Source organism: Spermophilus citellus, assembly GCF_964194105.1.
Source record: "Spermophilus citellus genome assembly, chromosome: 1".
NCBI classification, from domain to species: Eukaryota; Metazoa; Chordata; class Mammalia; order Rodentia; family Sciuridae; genus Spermophilus; species Spermophilus citellus.
Genome location: NC_138182.1, coordinates 31317148 through 31336864, shown reverse-complemented (window position 1 = coordinate 31336864; position 19717 = coordinate 31317148). Strand labels below are relative to the sequence as shown.

General features: G+C 31.9%; 1 protein-coding gene across 6 annotated transcripts in view; it reads right to left on the bottom strand.

Moving 5' to 3' along the window:
• Positions 1 to 19717, bottom strand: part of NBEA (neurobeachin) — a 638449-nt gene that overhangs the window by 553931 nt on the left and 64801 nt on the right. For all 6 annotated transcript variants that reach the window (XM_081293195.1, XM_081293196.1, XM_081293198.1 and 3 more), the window contains exons 2-4: positions 5132 to 5363; positions 1750 to 1850; positions 1412 to 1507 (exon numbers count right to left, since the gene is read on the bottom strand). In XM_081293195.1, coding sequence (XP_081149321.1) covers positions 1412 to 1507; positions 1750 to 1850; positions 5132 to 5363 — 429 coding nt within the window. The remainder of the gene's footprint in view (positions 1 to 1411; positions 1508 to 1749; positions 1851 to 5131; positions 5364 to 19717) is intronic.

Genomic DNA, 19717 nt, shown 5'->3' with positions numbered 1-19717 from the left:
ATATCAACAAAAGTGACTAATTATAGGACAGTCACCAGGATATCCAAGAGCTTTCCCTTTTCCCCATTACTCCACATACTCATGCAATCTCTTATCCCCAATAAATCACCTTGGGTCTACCAGGCCTTAAGGTAAAACTAAAATAAAAAAGGAAAAAATGAACATAGGCTACCTTTGAAGGTATATGATGAAAACTATTAAAACATACTATAAAACAAAATAAATAAAGGAAAATATGCTGTGTTCAGGATCTGCTCGGGAACTGATTCAACAATGTTAAGATAATCATTCTATTCACTCCAAATTGTCGTGTTCACTTAAACAAACAAAATCACAGCAGGATTTTTAACAAAATTCAACAAGTTTATTCAATAATATAAGTAGAAATGCCAACATTATGAAATAGCTAAAACTATATTAAAGTAAAGAACAAAGTTATATTTATACTACCTAATTTTAAGAACGGTAACTATACATCTACAATAATAAAAGACAGTGTGTCATTGGCATACCATGAAAATAAAGGACAAAAGGAACAAACTAGAGAGTTCAGAAATAGATCCACCTAAATATGGTCAACTAATTTTCAACAAAGGTGTCAAGTAATTCAAAGTGAAAAGGATCATATGTTCACCAAATGGTTATGCAACAAATAGATATGCAAACAAAATTTACTCTCTAACCTTGTCTTACAACATATAAATATGATACAAAAGGGACCATAGAACTAAATGTAAGAGCTAAAACTATTAAACTTCTAGAAGAAAGCATAATAAAAATGTTGTGTACTTCATTTAGACTGATTTCTTACGATACAAAACCACATTCCATAAAAGAAAGAAAATTTTAACTGGACATCATCAAAACTAAATCTTTTGTAGCTGAACAGAAATGTTAATAAAAAGACAAGCCAAAGATTAGAAGATAATATTTGACAAATACATTATCTAAAAGATACTTACACCTCAAATTTATAATGAACTCTTAAGAAAATAAGACAAAACCCAACTTTTTGAATGAACAGATTTAAAAAAAAAAGACAAAAGAATGAGCAATAATAAACACACTAAAAACACCTTAACATTATAAGATATGAGAGAAATACAAACACTACAATAAACTACCATTACATAACTACTTAATTTCTCAAATTAAAAAGACTAAAAATGTCCAGGATACAAAATGAACTGGGACTCTCATACTGCTGACGGAAATACAAAATTTTCCACCTATGGGAAATTATTTCGACAGTTTCTCATGAAGGTAAATGTACATTTACCATAAAATATAGCAATTTCATTCAGGCATTTAACCAAGAGATAAGGAAACATATGCCCATGGGAAGACTGCAACTGATGGGCTAGTTGCCCTAACAATAACATAAAAATACATGTATGTAATGAAAACTTACCGCAGCACTACAACCAGGGAAATTGAAAAAAGTATCAGGACCATGTCTTTGTGGCATCTGATTAAGAACTGACAATAATTTTACTGCATGTCTTGGCTAAGAAAAGAACAAAACAAGAAAAATATCATTGTGCAAATTTAGTAGTTATACCTAAAATACCACTTCAGTCACTAAACTGTTTTCTAACTGGAGAGAAAATTAGCCTTATTTACTAAACTGTTTACAATGAAAATAAGTTCCATTATAAATTCAAATATGCAGCTCTCTAGGGACAAATTGTTGAACATTAAGTATTAATGGGCTGTTATTAAATACTTTTCCCTCTGACCACAGCTTACCCAGATTCCACTTTCTCCTCGAAGCATGCTGAACAAAAGCTTCAACTCCTTGACAGTGATGCTGTAGCTGGCAAGAACCCCCAACATATCAACTAGAAGATCTTCAAAGGAAAATAAAGTTATTCTGAACTCTAGTCGTAGGCTGCCATCTGTCAAGTAATATACTTTTTTGAAATATCAGAATTCATCAACTGTCACATATATATCTAACATAACTAAATGTCCTCATGAATAGCCCTTCTAATTAAGAATTTGCATATATATATTTGCCATATGCAAGAAGAGGCTTTAAAAATATACAAAGGTACAAAGATTTAACATTGCAAATTGGTTATTAAAGGTTCAAATGAAAAATTGAAGGCTGACCATTTTATCTTTCAGAATTATCTATTTTTTAATAAAATATGTTCTTGAAATATTCCTTGGGCTATTAGTAAGTTTGAGTGCTTGCTCTATATAGGTATTACTCCAAGTGGTTTATTCTCATTATCATCACAAGCCTATGAGGTAGGTACCAAACAATATTTCCACTTAAAAATGTGCAAATTATGAAAAAGACAACTTAATCATATTGCCCAATAATAGATAGCTAGCAAGTTGTAGATAAGGATTCAAACTCAGATAATATGGGTGCAGAACCCTCACTCTTATCCACTAATCTATAAATGAAACTCTGATTTAAACAGTGATAATCATATTCCAATGTGAGTATTCATGTTCATATAACAGACACATCAGCTCACAAAATAATGAGAAAAAATTGTCTCTTGACTCTGATTACTTTCTTTGTGCATTATTATTAGTATTTCAAAGTTTTGTACATTATTATTAGTATTTCAAAGATGTATATAATTAAATACGTAAGATTAATAACTAGAATTTGAAATATTATGATACCCATATATTTCCAAACAGGAATCTCATGTTTATTTTCATCCATAATTAACTGATTCTTACTTAACACCACAAGAAGCAATTTCTATAAAAACTGTGATAATGAGTATGTCATTTTTGAGAAAAATCTTTTAATGAAACAAAATGTTTCATCATTTAAATAACAAATATGTATGGAAGTGCTAGTTCATATAAATCATTCATGTGTCTAAGAAAGAATTCTAGATTAAAATCAAGTACTTTAAAAACCCTAGGGTGACATGCCTTAGTTTTAAGCAATTAGCTATAATGGCAGCCATCAGTGAAGATTTCTTAAATCTTAAAGATTTATATACAAATACTTAAAAAAAAACTTTGCAATACATATGATGCATGACCCAAAAAGAAACCTATTAAATTTAAATTTAGTTAGAAAAATTTTAAATTCCTTATGTATTGTACATGAAACACAATTAAGCAGATTAGTTTAACTCTATTTTAGCAAGTATTCTTTTCTGGATAACAAGATTTTTTAAAGATACTACCAATTGTGAGATTCTATTATCAATTTACTTAAATGTTTAATTGCATTTTAGTGATACATTCACATTACTAAATTAAAAGTAACTCTTTGAACTTAACGTATGACATACTAGATAATACATTCAGAGATGGAAACCTAATATTGTTTGGATGGCTATTCACTGTTTCTTAATATGATGTTTACATTTTAATTTCTCTACTAAAAATTAAGATTTTCTGCTACGCATTCTCTTTTTTTTATATCATTCCATTGACAGGCTTTTTTGTAAGAAATTGCTTAAAATAAAAAGTGAAACTTGTGTGTACTCAATATTATTATTTAGAAAAAAAGGATAAGAGCTTTATATAATAGAAAATATCAAGACATAAAATTCTGGGATACTATCCTCACTGTCACTTTACATCCCATTCTCATGAATTACACTTCCATGAACTATGAGTCACATGTTGCTGAATTCTTCTCTAAACTATATAAAGTGGAAGCCACTTTGCTTATACATATACATACACTTAAGAGCTTAAGCTCAGATATAAGGATTAAAAGATCACATGATGATTCTGCAATCTGCATTTGGGGTAAAATTGGGGGTTCATAACTCACTTCAATCAAATGTATGAAATATGATATGTCAAGAGCTTTGCAATGTTGTGAACAACCAATAAAAAAATAAATAAAAATAAATAAATAAAATAAAATAAAAGATCACATGATATTCTATAAAACATGTATACATACAAGTTTATACAAATAAAGTCCAGTTAAGTTTAACTCCAGAATTTACAGAAGTACAATATTTTCTTTAAAAGGATATTTAAGAAATCTAAGTCTTAATGTCCTTTTTCATCAAGTTAGCCATCAGTACCAAATATAGAGAATGTTAAATCATGTACAACAGATATATGCCACCTCAAAAGAAATTAGAAATTATTTTAATATGCTAGGAAAATCAAATTTTTAAAAAAATTCACATTTAAAGTGCATTAATCTTTAATCAACACTGTTCATTTCAGTCTTTCTTACTTAATGGTTTGTTCTACAAATTTTGAAATTAATTAAAGCATAAGTCAAAACATTAAACTGCATTCTCTTGTGTCTGAAATACTTTTAAGAATCAGATATGATACTGTGAAAAGTCAGATGGTCACTTTTCAAATTATGAAAACACTTTTATGTCAGAAGATAATTATGCTGAAAATCCATGGTTTACAATAATCAACATTTCAAACTCCAAACTTATTTTCTGGCAATAACTGCTGCTCTGGGACCATCATTCAAAAAATTCCTACTGAAGTGCATCCACCCACTGAGGGGAATTCACTTGCAGGAAGGGAAGGGTTGGTGGTGACAAGCCATAGATTTCAAATTTATGATTGAAATAATTCTTAACGAGCATATAAAATAATGTTTTATCATGAAATTTATGCATATTTTATATTCTATTAAGTAATGTTTAACACAGATGTCCCCCCCAAAAAAAATCAAATTACAATAAACACCTCCAAAAGATACAGCATACTTATTTCTAAAACTTTTAGTACCTCCTCTCATCTGTCATACTGCCATATATGCCAAACTAAAAAGCAGAAAGCTGAGATAATTTGGTAAAGCATTCATTCATTATACAGAAAAGAAATATGCATTTTGATATTTTAATCATGTAAAGTTTTAATTATATACTACATAGAAAATACTGTTTATTTTCCTGATTGATTCTACAGAACTTACTTCACTGTACAGAGATTTTCTAAAACTTAGAAAAGTAAATTACTAGTTAGGTTTGTCGTTTTTCACTCTTCAGGTTTTCAATTAATATAAAAGTATATAAATTTTCCATACATTTTTGTTTATCTTTTTAAAATCAAGATAATTTCAACAAATCAATCTATTTTACCTACAAAATATAATGATAAGTACATGAGCTTTATAAATATTTTAATTGTACTTTCCTGTTGAATAGTCCCATACCTGCTATCATGTCATCTACAGCACTCATTTTCAGCAATACTTGTTCAATTAGCCCAACTTCTGTGCTAGTCTGTAAATTTCGAACACTTTTACGTAGAATGGCGGTAAACATGCTCCATATTTCTGCTTGACATGTTACATCACAATGCTCCAAAAGCTCTGTCATGCAAGTTATACTCTCAGCATCCTGGATAATAAAGTTCATTTCCAAATCAAATTCACCACCAACAAGCTGAAAGTAAACAGAAAGAAACACTAACTAGTGAGTTAACATAGGAGGTAATTTATAACAATGAAGTAAAACAACATCCAAAATTCAACTAGCGAAAAAACAGCTTCTCTAAAAATTTCAAATCTTCTGGTGTATAATTTTGATTCAAAGTTTAAGAACTGTAGATGTGAGAACTAAACCTACAAAACAGAAATCTGATTTTCACAAAGATGGAAAAAACAGTGATTTCAAAATCAGAATAATAAAGCAAACTTCAGCCTGTGATGACTGGGTGGGATTCAGGACAAATTCCTAAAAGAAAGGTGTGGCCTTTAAAAGTGATAATCAATAGAAAACACAGAGCTCACTAAGAAAATTTTAAGATGAAGTTTATTTTTTTATTTTTTTTAAGAGAGAGAGAGAGAGAGAGAGAGAGAGAGAGAATTTTTTTTAATATTTATTTTTTTAGTTTTCGGCGGATACAACATCTTTGTTTGTATGTGGTGCTGAGGATCGAACCCGGGCTGCACGCATGCCAGGCGAGCGCGCTACCTCTTGAGCCACATCCCCAGCCCAAAGTTTATTTTTTTAAAAGATTAGGCTTCAAAAAGATGTCACAGGAAAAGAAAAAGCTGGGTCTAATCACCATATATAGATGAAGAAATATGAAACTGATACTAGCACAAATAACAATAAATGAAAATGATGAAATAAATATTAAAAAATGAATTGAGCACAGAAATATGCAAGGTCTTATAACTGATGTCTTTTAAAAGCCAAAATGTGAAATGAGATAAAGAAAGTTAATTTAACAGAAACATATCTTATTTGTAGCATTATGACAAATGAGTTGAGAGCTATTTCTGTCCCTAACAAATGCTACTTTGTGTAGTGATAGACAAATACACAGAGTAAAATAATATAGTGATACTCTTTTACTATTTTGATCAAATTATACATGGGTTATTATATTCATTTATAGGCATCATTCTTAAAGAACATTGACAAACTGGATATCCTCCTTTTAATCTATAGAATGAAAAATTAGTAATAAAACAATACCCTTTTATGAAAACCTAAAATATTTGAATATAATAATTCATTTTTTCATTCAACAAGTGGTTTATCTGTTAACATCTAGATCTTACTGTTTTCAGAGCAATGATATATCAGTGAACAAGAAAAATTCTAAGGACTAACAATATTAAATTTCACAAAGATGTATATGTATGTATGTACACTATAAATTATTCCACAAAAATGGACATACAAGTTATAAAAAGCATAAAACAGGACATAAAATATAAGTAACTGAGAAAGAAGAAGCAAAGAAAAACCAAGATTAGAAACAGGCAGGAATTAAAATTAGGATCAAGAATTTAAATTAATTTCTATCAGTGAGGTATATACATATATGTAAATAGTAAGATATACACAGAAAAAAATAACAACAATACCACTATCTCACCTAATATGGCATTTAGCACTATTATAAGTGCTAAGCATCTATTAAAAAGCTATAAATTCTCTTCATCTTACAGATAAGGAATCATAGACAGAGTTACAATACCTTGAAAAGGATCAGAAAACAGGTAGTGGACCCAGGAACCAAATTCAAGAAATTTGTCTTCACATAAGCCCATACAGACAATAAAAATTTCATTTAACAATATATTAAAAATCTTCAAAATTAAACATTTGTCTCAAATTTTGAAATATTATACTCCATATATATTTTTCTGTTACAAATCCAAAATTCATCTTTTTAAAAAACTATTCCATCTGCTAAATATTGACTTTGAACTGACCTAGATGCCTTCTCTAATAAAAAGCTAGTTTCACTTCTATACCTGAAACAAATTCAACTACAACTATTTTTGGCTTATGGATGAAAATAGCTACACAGTGATTAAGAGATTGGCTCAGAACTCAGACTTACTGGATTCAGATTCTGACTAAAACAGACACTAGCTAGGAGACCTTAATGAATGAACTATTTCTGTAAGCCTCTGTTACTCTACAAAATAGGAATGAAAGTTTCTAACAGGACAGTTGTGAGGGTTAAATGTGATAATTGGGTTATAGTACTGAAACACAATGGCAGACATATAGTTAGCATTCAATTATAATTTGCTACTGTCTTTAACAGCCCCATCTTCCAGGTAAAAAAATGTAGTCATCTAATCTGATACGTCTGAAGTACCAGGAAACTCGGCCAGCTTAAGTCTTGTTTCCTGCAAACACACATCTACTGTGAATCATGTTTCTCTTTCAGATACTACTTGGGTCTAAACCAACTCAAATATCACTTTCATCATGCCTGAAAACAAAAGAATTCCATTTATTTATTATTATACAACAAAATGACTTGAGTTAACACTATCATGAATCTTTATAAACCACTTATTAGGTACTAAAAGAAGTTCTCAAAAAATAAATCACATGAAGTAATAAAAAGGGTTGAAAATCAATAATGTAGTACACTTAAGTAGAACTAAAGAACTAAAGTGAATAGATAATGACAGTTATATATATAAGCCTCTGAAAAAAATGTGTAAAAATGTAAACACACTAAAAGAGGAGATCACTTAAGTATTTTTTAGACTGATCTCTTAATACAGTTTTAACCTTGTTAGCAGAATGTGGTATAAGAAAGTGTCATTATGAAATATAATAGCAGAGATTGTCTCAATAGAAAGAAAAAAAATCTGCTTTAGAAGGAATTTAATAATTAATTTTGAAATTCTAACAATCACGTTCTGATGAAGACTACATTGCCATCTTTCATAGTCAAAAACAATGCCCCTTTTCTATACGTCTTTTAATTACAAAAGAGTGTGGCTATGGTTCTCTGATTTCATGGTGGAAAAATAGCAGAGATATTTATTGTAGATGTAGAACAGACCTGTTTTCTCTAAAGAGGGTTGTTAGTCTTTCTAGCTTTTATTACAATATTTCACACATTAGTATTAGAGACTAACTGTTGTATGACTATCTTTAAATATTAGACAAATAGTCTCCATTTTAATGAGTAGTTTTATAGTTTTATTAGCAATTAAAGCATGTAAGAAAAAGTAGAAACAGTTGACTTATTATTTAAACAATTCTCCATCTGAAAGACCTGTTAAGAAAAGGCATAATTGTCTTTATAGGAGAAAAGTGAAGATAAGTCAAGTTAAACAACATGAATGAGGTAAATGGCAGATTGAGGATTCCAATTTAGATTAGAAAAGACACTTTGTAATGAAGTCAGATGGGTAGACTTAAGGAAGCAAAAGAGATGACATGCTTATAGTAGCAATATGAAGGGCAAAATGAGGAAAGAATGATTTCAGTGGATAAGAAACGAAACATCTGTAGGAAGAAAAACTAATTTGTTCACAGTAATTTCAGTAAGAAAGTGGATTTTGAATACTGCATTACAGGAGAATTCTCTCTCTCAAACACATACACAAAAACTAAAAAAGAAATGCAAAACAGCCTGAAAGTTAAAGAATGTAAGACAGTAAAGTCAAAAAAGCTAAATATCAATAACAACTCTTCTTAGAAAAGATATGCCAAATCTCTATACCATAACATAAAAGAAAACCCAGAAATCAATTGAGATTTCCATGAATTTTATGTGTCATCATGACACTCTATTGGCAGAGATAAGGGTTTCCTTTTCCTCCAAGACTTGTGCTGAAAATTCTAAAAGGCATTACCACTGCAAGAGAAGCAGTCCACAATGACTCAACAGTCAGTCTTAAGTGAATTTATACAAAATAAATATAGATTAACTTTAGCTTTTATTTACATGAAAGAAATAAAGTTTATTGAATTAAAACTTTGGAATATAATGTGACTGGGAAATACACTGCCAGAAAACACTAATTAATAACAAAGTATCTTGTTGATTTCCTTAAGTATAGAACCAAAGTTACTGAAATCTAAGGTTATTTAGTTAGGATAATATAGAATAATTCATCATTCATTAATTAAATGAAACTGAACAATCATTAACCAGTTGGATTTCTTAGCAATTTATTTACTTCAATAAAGTTTAAACTTAATAAATTGCTCATCACGCTCCAATTAACTCCCTAGTTTCTGCTTCCTCTACTTCCCCTTTTTAAATTACTGATAAAAGGTTTCTATAATGTCATTTTTCACTTCATGTAAAATTCTTTATATGCATTACTAGGAAGAGAATGTATGCACAGCATATTATTCTCCCTGAACCCTTGGATTTTTTAACTTCCAAATATCAGTTTACAAATCACTTCACCCAAAAGACCTTCCCAGAAAGAGGATCTTTTTCTGAACTTCCATGATAATCCGTCTACATCACAGCAATCACTACATAATCTTATAGACTAAATATTTGTGCCCCTCAAAATTCATATGTTGAAGCTCTACCAGAAATGTGATATATCAGGAGACTTGGTCTTTGGGAGGTATGATGGAATTAATTTGCTTAGAAGAGGAGGTACAAAAATCAAAACTTTTTCTCTGTGTTGTGTGAGAACACAGTGCAAAGGCAGCTATCTATAAGCCAGGATGAGGGGCTATTTCATAGAATCAAATCTTATAGCACCTAGACTGCAGGACTTCTAAGCCTCCAGAACTATGAGAAATAAATGTCTGTGATTTAAGCCACTCAATCTCTGGCATCTTGTTTTACCAGACTAAGTAAAAACACAAGACGACAGTTGTTCACAGATTTCTTCCTATCACCCACATTACAACAAGCTTCTACAGAACAAGGATTATTTCTTTCTTACTATCCATTTTTATATATATATTACTTGTACATTGCCAAGTATATATAAGTTATATATTCAATATTTAACTTACAAGGAGAGGATAGCAGTATTAGAGGATAGGAAAACAGGAGGGAGAAATGCAGGCTTGAAAGCAGGTTCACTTCCATGTCTAGTCCCCAAGTCATTAGCCAGGCTTTACACTGTATTCTTGTTTGTTTGTTTGTTTTTGATCAACAGTTAATTACTACAATTGCCATATAAATTTTCTAATGCTCCAGAGATTAATGAAAAGTCAGAATGTTTTCTCAACCATGGTTATACTACTCAGTTGCCTTACTATTTCTTCTATTACTATTTGGAAAATGTGTTAAGGTTTCATGTAAGGTAATGAGGAAAAAATTCAGGAGATTCATACTCTTGCCTTCGTAGGGCACACTTTTTCTATTTAAGTAAGCTAAGCATAATTTGTAGTTGTTAAACTAGGCTTAAGCATACTTCTACTTTCAGATTCTTACTATTTCCATGTGAAATCAGTTCATAACATATTCCTTCGAAAAAGAAAGCTAGGAGTGACATCGCCAAAAGAATGGCAGAGTGGGCTACTCTAGGGCTATATAGATTCCCCAAAGCAACTAATAAGTTGGCCAAAAGTGTCAGGATCAACTGTAACAAATTCTGGAATCTAATAAAAAATGTACAACAACCAGAGAAATACTTGATGTCTATGTTAATCAAATAGTTGATTAACATAGGAGTTAATGCTTTGTGTGAAATTTTAAATTACCTATCTACCCATCCCATATATCTCAGATTGGAAACAGCCATAAGGATGGCAGCCTGTACTCCAAACAAGGATTGTTAAGTTCCAGAGGTGGCAATGCCAACCTTATTATCAAAGATTTGTGTCTGTGTCTTCACCTGTCTGGCAGCTGTCTCAAAGAGAGATGCAAAGAATTCCCTTTGTTTGACCCAACTGGGAGCATTCCCAGGGATAGGCCACTTGCTGAAAGCATTTGAAGGCAAAAGCATTAGCTGCAGCCACCTGGGGCAACAGAGAGAGCTTCAAACAAAGACATAATCAAAGTGACTAAAGGAGGTATGTGGGGTTATAAGGATTTTTAAAGCTCCTGTTATGGTTGGTTTATTATATTACCCACCAACACCAAAAAATCATGTGTTAATGCAAGAATGCTCAGAGATAAAACTATTAGATTATGGGAGCTATGAGCTAATCAGTGGATTAATCATTTCAATGGATTACTGAGTGCTAACAGGCAGATGGGGGGTGTATGGCTAAAGGAAGTAAGTCTCTGGGGACTTGCCTTTGGGATTTATATACTGTCCCTGGCACCTCACTTTCTCTCTCTCCTTCCTGGTTGTCATGGGTTGAGCAACCTTCCTCCAATATGTTCTTCTGCCATGATGTTTGGCCTCATCTTGGGCCCAAAGCAATGGAGCTAACCAAACAAGGACTAAACCTTTGAAGCTGTGAGCCCAAAATAAACTTTTCCTCCTTTAAGTTATTCTTGACAGGCATTTTGGTCACAGAAACAAACAAACAAACAAACAAAAAAAAAGCTGATTAACATAGCTTCCATATATACAGGGGAATTAAGACAGCCACATGCATGACCAAGGCAGGATCTACTCAAAAAAAGACCTAATAAGGACCTAAGCTTTTCCCTTCTATATAGCCTTAGACTTTATGAGATGCAGAACCATCCTCAAAAATTAAGAAATTATTTTTATTTTCTTCCTTTTTCTTTTTTTGGTTTCAGAAATTTTAGTTAACTGTCAAAGCAAGTGACCACCAAACAGAACATGTACTTTAACAATAACACACAATAGAGAACTTGGACCTTATCATCATAATTTAGAGAAGTCACTAAACAAACAACAAACACAGGGGGAGAGAAGGATCTGATATGGAGAATTTCCATACTATAACATTCAAAATGCCCAGATTCCAGGGCTGGGTACGTATAGATCAGTGGTAGACCACTTGCCTAGCATGTGTGAAGCCCAGAATTCTATCTACTACACTGAGCGGGGGAGGAGGGGGGGAGTCTAGTTCCCAACAAAATAATATAGGACATGCAAGGAAACAAGAAAGTATGGCCCATCTACTGGGAAAACTTAAATTTACAAGACTCAGAATTAAATCAACTATCTTAAATAGCTTCAAGACTAAAGGAAATCATGAACAAAGTAGAATGATGATGGACTGCAAACAAATTAGACTACAAAGTAACTACTAGTAGGATACTATAATAATCTAACTAATAATAATGTAATAAACGTCTGTAAAAAATGAGGATGGAGAAGAAAATCAGATAATAAAACAGATTATTTAGAGATGATGTCATCTAATTCATCAATTCCACCTGCCACTATAACTCTTTCCAAACACAGATATCCCAGGGGAGGAAGGGAGGGAGGGAGGGAGGGAGGGAGGGAGGGAGGGAGGGAAGGAAGGAAGGAAGGAAGGAAGGAAGGAAGGAAGGAAGGAAATTCCAGTGTTTTTCTAAAGATTAAATTATTTAATAGCATTCATAGTCTTCCAAGTTCCAACCTCACTCATCTTCCTAAATTCACCAATTTTATCTATGTCACTGTTATAATCTAGATATTAGGTGTACCCCAAAAACTCACGTGTGAGACAATTCAAGAACATACACAGGTGAAAGGACTGAACTATGAAGCTTTAATCCAATCAGTGAATTAACCCCTATTAGGCAACTGAGTGATAACTGAAAGCAGGTAGGGTGTGGCTGGAGAAAGTGGGGCATGGAATATGCCGTTGGTTATATATTTTGTATCTGGTGAGTGGAGTCTCTCTCTGCTTTCTGGTCATCCTGTGAGCCATTTTCCTCTATCACGTTTCCCACCATGATGCTCTATCTCACCCGGAGCCCCAAGGAATGGAGCTAGTTATCTATGGACAGAGACCTATAAAATATGAAATCATGAGCTCCAAATACAATTTTTGTCCTCTAACATTGTGCTTGTCAAATGTTTTAGTCACTGAGCAAAAACACTTACTAAAACAGAGACCAACATATAACCCTCACTTTTTCTTGCTTTTCTTCATGCTTTTACCTCCACATTGACAAATATATTTATATGTACACATAAACAATGACCCACATATTTTATACTTTTCTCAAAATAATAATCATTAGAGGTTCAACTTAAGTTTTACCTCCTCAGTAAAGCCTTTTGAAAATTTCGTTTCAAAATTAAAAATACCTTCCCCTCAGATACCATAGCACTTTTGTATAATCTATGGTGGCTTAACCATATATGACATTTACTATAACTTACATACAGGGAAAATATAAAATAAAAAGTGATATAAAAGCCCTTTAAATTATAAGCCATTTAAGAATATAGTAAGCTGGACACAGTGGTAATCAGTGGTAATCAGCTGCCTGTAATCCCAGCAGCTCAGGAGGATGACGCAGGAGGATCACGAGTTCAAAGTCAGGCGCAGCAATTTAGCGAGCTACGCAGGTCAGCAAGACCCTGTCTCTACCTAAAATACAGAAAAGGGATGGGGATCTGGCTCAGTGATTAAGTGCCCCTGAGTAGTTCAATTCCGGGTTTAAAAAATATTTTTTTTAACAAGGAAATAGTGCAATTTCTCATCTCCTTAGACATCTAAATTAAGTGACTTTCATCATGCATTACATTGACAATGCTCCTTTCTAAAGAAATGCATTTCTCTTATCACAAAATTTCAGGGGAAATATTAAGCATGCCAACAAACCAGTATGCTTTCTTTTACTAGACAGTTAAAGTAATGTAAGCCACTGTATTATCCTTTTTGCCTTGTCTGTCAGAAAGTTAAAGTTTAATTTAATAATCAAAATTTAATAATTACATATTTTTATTATCTCCTTTTCTTTTATGTTTTCCTACAAGTGTTTTGCTTCCTTAGTCTATGGTTATCTTGTACTATGAGTCGATGCAAATATTTTTAGAAATGGGTACAATCTAAATTATAAAAGGTACAATCTAAGTTATTAATTTCTGATAGGTGTTTTTTTAAATAGGGCCATATATGTATGGAATTTTATAAAGAAATACATAAGTGAAAACAAGATAACTGAGAATCACCATTTTGTGAAAGCTTGAATGCTGCTATAAATATTATCTATTGAGTAATTTACATATATAGCTCCCTTTAATTATCTAAATCTGTGCAATGAGGATAATACATGAGGAAACGGTGTTAATATTAGTTGAATAAACTACTCAATATTGCAAAGTTAGTCTCAGCATCACAATTTAAATCCATGTATTTTCAACATCATAAAGAATAAGTATCAGATGAAGGAAAGAAACATCAGGTTACATTTAGAGGCAAACCAATCAGGCTCCCTTCTGGCTTCTCAATCCAGACTGTAAAATCAAGATTTCAAGATATATCAAGCTCTAAATGAAAATAATTGCCAACCAAAATTGCTTTATCTAGCAAAGCCCTCTTTCAAATTCAAGGAGGAAATCAAAACTTACCATGACAAGTATAAGACTTCATGATCACCAAGCCAGCACTACAAAGAATACTCAAACAAAAAAAAAAAAAAAAAAAAAAAAAGATTATGGCACACAGAGGAACCCAAAAACAAATCCCAAAGCTTCCAAATACATAAATATCAAAGAAAAGAGTAATCTTCTAAATGAGAATCAAGGCAGAATTAAGTATACCAAAAAATCAAAATGGCAGGAAACAACAAATACATAGAGATACCAAAATAGAATGCAATGGACTCAACTCCCTAATTACAAGACATAGATTGTCAGAATGGATCAAAAAAACAACATCCAACTATATGCTGTATGCAAGAAACTCATTTCATAGGCAAACATATTCATGAGCTGAAGATAAAAGAAAAAAAATAGTCCACACAAACAGCCTCATAACAAGCAGTAGTAGCTATTCTTGTTTCTGACAAAGCCAATTTCAAGCAAAAATTAATCAGAAGAGACAAAGAAGGCAACTATATCCTGATAAAGGGAACAACCCGACAAGAAGATATAATGATGACAGTAAATATATATATATATATATATATATATATATATATATATATATATATATCCCAAATATCAGTGTACCGATTTCATTTAAAAAATTTCTAATATGAATTGTAATGCATTGTTGTCATAGATAACAAATTTTTTTAAATTACTCTTTTACATTAAATCTAAAATACAACCAACATAATAATCCTAGGTGATTTCAACACATACTTATCACCTATAGGCTAGTCATTAAAACATAAAATCAATAAAGAATATTTCCATCCAAAATAATACAATAACTCAAATGAACCTAATAGATATCTACAGAATGTTTTACCACAGACAGCTGAATTTATCTTCTTCCAACTAGCTCATGGAACCTTTTCCAAAATAGACAATATTCTCAGAATGTCTTAGAAAATACAAAAAAAAAAATTATATAATCCCCAAATATCCTATCAGATCATAATAGAATGAAACTATAAGCAAATAGCAATAACAATAATAGAAACCACATGGAAATTGAACAATATTCTTTTAAATGAGGAATGGATCAAAGAAGGAATGAGAGGAGAAATTCTTAGAACCAAATGAGAACAGAGACAAAATGTATCCAAATCTCTGGGACAGAGAAATGATGACAGAGGAGGGGAGGAGTAGGGGGAATAGGAAGGGCAGCAGAATAGAATAGACATCATGATTGATGCATGTACATTCAATGTATGTATTATATGTCAAAATACATTCTGTTGTCATGTATGACTAAAAAAAAAATAAAAATAAATCGAAAAAAAAATCTCCGGGACAGTAGGAAAGATGTTCTAAGAGGAAAATTTATAGCATTGAGTGCCTACATCAAAAAAATAGATCTCAAACCAGTAAGTTTATGCTCACCTCAAGGCCTTAGAAAACGAAGAATAAACTAATTCCAAAATCAGTAGAAGACCCAAAATGATTAAGATGAGCAAAATTAATGGAACTGGGGGGGAAAAATACACAGGATCAATACAAAGAAGAGTTGGTTCTTTGAAAAGATATATAAGGTTGATAAACTGTTAGCCAAGCTAACCAAAACAAAGAGAAAAGACCTAAACCATCAAAATTACAGATGACAAAAGAGATATCAACAAAAATATTTCTGAAACCCAGGGGATAATTACGAATTATTTTCAAAATTTATACACTAATATATCGGAAAATCTAGAAGTTCCTGACAAATTTCTAGACATATATGTTCTATGCAAATTGAACCAGAAATATATAGAAAACTTAAATAAACCAAAATATACTAATGAAATTGAAATAGCAATTAAAAAGAAAAGTCAAGGACCAGATGGATTACCAGCTGAGTTCTAATGGCTCTTTGAAGAAAACAAACAAGTCTTCTTAAATTATTCCATGAAATTGAAAGGTAAGGAACATACCCATTCTATGAAGCCAGTATAACCCTGACACAAAACTAGATAAAGATACATCAATGACATAAAACTATAGACCTATAACATGAACATAGATGCAAAAATCCCTAAAAAATATAAGCAAACCACATTCAAAAACACATCAAGAAGAAAATGCCTCATGATCAAGTGGGTTTCATCTCAGGGACACAAGTTTGGTTCAACATACAAATCAATAAATGTAATTTATCACTTAAACAGAATTAAGAAGAAGAATCACATGATCATATCAAAAGATGCAGAAAGGCCTTTGATAAAATCCAGAACCCATTTATGTTAAAAACACTGGAGAAGCTAGGGATAGAAGGAAGTTACCTCAACTATGTATGACAAACCAAAACTAACACCATACTGAATGGAGAAAAACTGAAAACATTTCCTATAAAATTAGAAAAAAGATAAGATGTCCACTCTCACCACTTCTCCTCAACAAAGTTTTCAAAACACTAACCAGGGTAATCAAACAAGAGAACAAAATTAAAGGGATGTAAACAGGAAAATAAAAAGTCAAAGTACCTCTGTTTGCTAATGATGTGATCCTATACCTAAAAGACCCAAAAATCTCTACCAGAAAACATCTAGAACTGATAAATGAATTTAGCAAAGTAGCAGGATATAAGACCTATACCTATAAATCAACAGCTTTTCTATATTCAAACACTGACTCTGCTAAGCAGGAAAGTAGGAAAACCATCCCAGGCACAATAACCTGAAAAGAAAAAATAATATTCAGTAATTAATCTAACCAAGTAGGTGAAAAATATCCACAATGAAAATTATAGAACAATGAAAACATAAATTGAAGAAGACTTTGGAAGATGAAAAGATATCCCACAATGTTGGATAGATACCAAAATGACCAAATATCAAAAGCAATATACATATTCAATGTAATTTCCATCACAGTACCAATGACATTATCCACAGAATTAGAAAAAAACGATACTTAAATTCATTTGGACATATAAGAAATACAGAACAGCAAAAGCAATACTGAGCAAGAAGAGTGATTCAGATCACAATATCTAATCTGAAATAATACTACAGACCTATGGTAACAAAAACAGCATGGTATTGGCATCAAATGGGCATGAAGACCAATGGAACAGAATAGAGACACGGAAAAAACCAAATACTTACAGCCATATGACAATTAACAAAGGTGCCAAAATGTTTGCTGGAGAAATCGTAGCATTTTAACAAATGGTGCTGGAAAAAACTGAATAGTTATATGTAGAAGAATGAAACTAGATCCCTCTTTCTCACCTTTTTATACAAAAGTCAAATAAATCAAAATGAATTAAAGACTTAGGAATTAGACCAGAAACCTTGCATCTTCTAAAACAAAATATAGGTCAACACTACAATCATATTGGTGTTGTCACTGACTTATTTCACCAGACCCCTTAAAACTCAAAAAATAAAACCAAGAATTAGTTAGTGGGATTCCAGTAAGTCAAAAACCTTCTGCACATCAAAGGAAATAATTAAGAATGTGAAGAGAGAGCCTATAAAATGGGGGAAAAAAATCTCTGCTAGCTGCTTAACAGGAGATTAATATTCAAAATATATAAAGAACTCAAAAAAAAACAAATACCCTAATCAATAAATGGGCAACAGACATTTCTTAAAATAAGAAACACAATGGCCAACAAATATATGAAAAAAATATTCAACATTCCTTGTAATCAGGGAAATACACATCAAAACTACACTATGGCCAGTTATCGTGGCACATGCCAGTAATCCCAAGACTGAGGCAGGAGGATCACAAATTTAAAGCCAGGATCAGCAACTTAGTGAGGCCCTAAGCAACTGAATAAGACCCTGTCTCTAAATAAACTTTAAAAAAAAAAAAAGTGGGCCAGGGGGGCCTGGATATGTGGTTCAGTGGTAAAGCATCCTGGGTTCAATCCCCAATACCAAAAAAAAAAAAAATATATATATATATATATATATATATATATATATATATATATATATACACTATGATTTCATCACTCCAGTTAGGAAGGCAATTATCAAAAACACAAATAATAATAAATGCTGGTGAGGATGTGGGGGAAAAGTTTTACTCCTATATTGTTGGTGGGACTTCACATTAGTACTACCACTACGGAAAGCAATATGGAGATTCCTCAAAAAACTAGGAATGGAACTACCATATGACCCATCTTTCCACTCCTTGGTAATTATCCAAAAGAACTAAAATGAGCATACTATAGCCACACAGTCACATCAGTGTTTATATTCTCAGTAATCACAATAGCTGAATTAGGGAATCAACCCAGATGCCTGTCAACAGATGAATGGATTAAAAAATTGTAGTATATATACACAAAGGAATTTTACCCAGCCATGAAAAATGAAATTGTGGCATTTTATGGTAAGTAAACGAAAATGGAAAACATCATGCTAATTCAAATAAGCCAGTCTCAAAACCTCAAGTGTCAAATGTTTTCTCTCACATGTGGAAGGTATAGAAAAACAAAGGAAGCCAGGCAGGTGGTGCACACCTGTAATCCCAGCAGCTTGGGAGGTTGAGGCAGGAGGAAGCCCAGTCTCAAAGTTAGCCACAGCAACTCAGCAAGACCCTGTCTCTAAATAAAATATTATTAAAAAATAGCTGGGGATGTGGCTCAGTGGTTAAGCTCCCCTAGGTTCAATCCCTGGTACCAAAAATAAAAAATAAAATAAAGGAGAGGCAGAGGGGAGAATCAGACAGCAAAAAGATATAGGAAAGATCAGTAGAATAGGAAGAAGAGATGGAGAGGGAAGGAGAAGGGATGAGAAAAGGAAAGAAATGCAGAATTAACTTTAAAAAACCATTCTATGTAAATATATAAATATACCACAGAGAATTTCACCATTTTGTATAAGAATCAATCAAAAATAAATTATATATGTGAAAGGAAGATCAGTAGAGGAAGGAGAATGGGGGGAGAAAGGAAGGTACAAAAACAGAAGGAAACATGAATTGAAATCAAATTCTATTATGTGCAATTTTTTGTCAAGATGAAGCCAACTAGTATGTATAACTATAATGCTCTAATATAAAAAAAAATACCCCAGAAAGACCAAGCCCCAAAACACATATATATATATACTTCTACTAGTCACATAACCTCCAAGCTCTGTGGTTAAC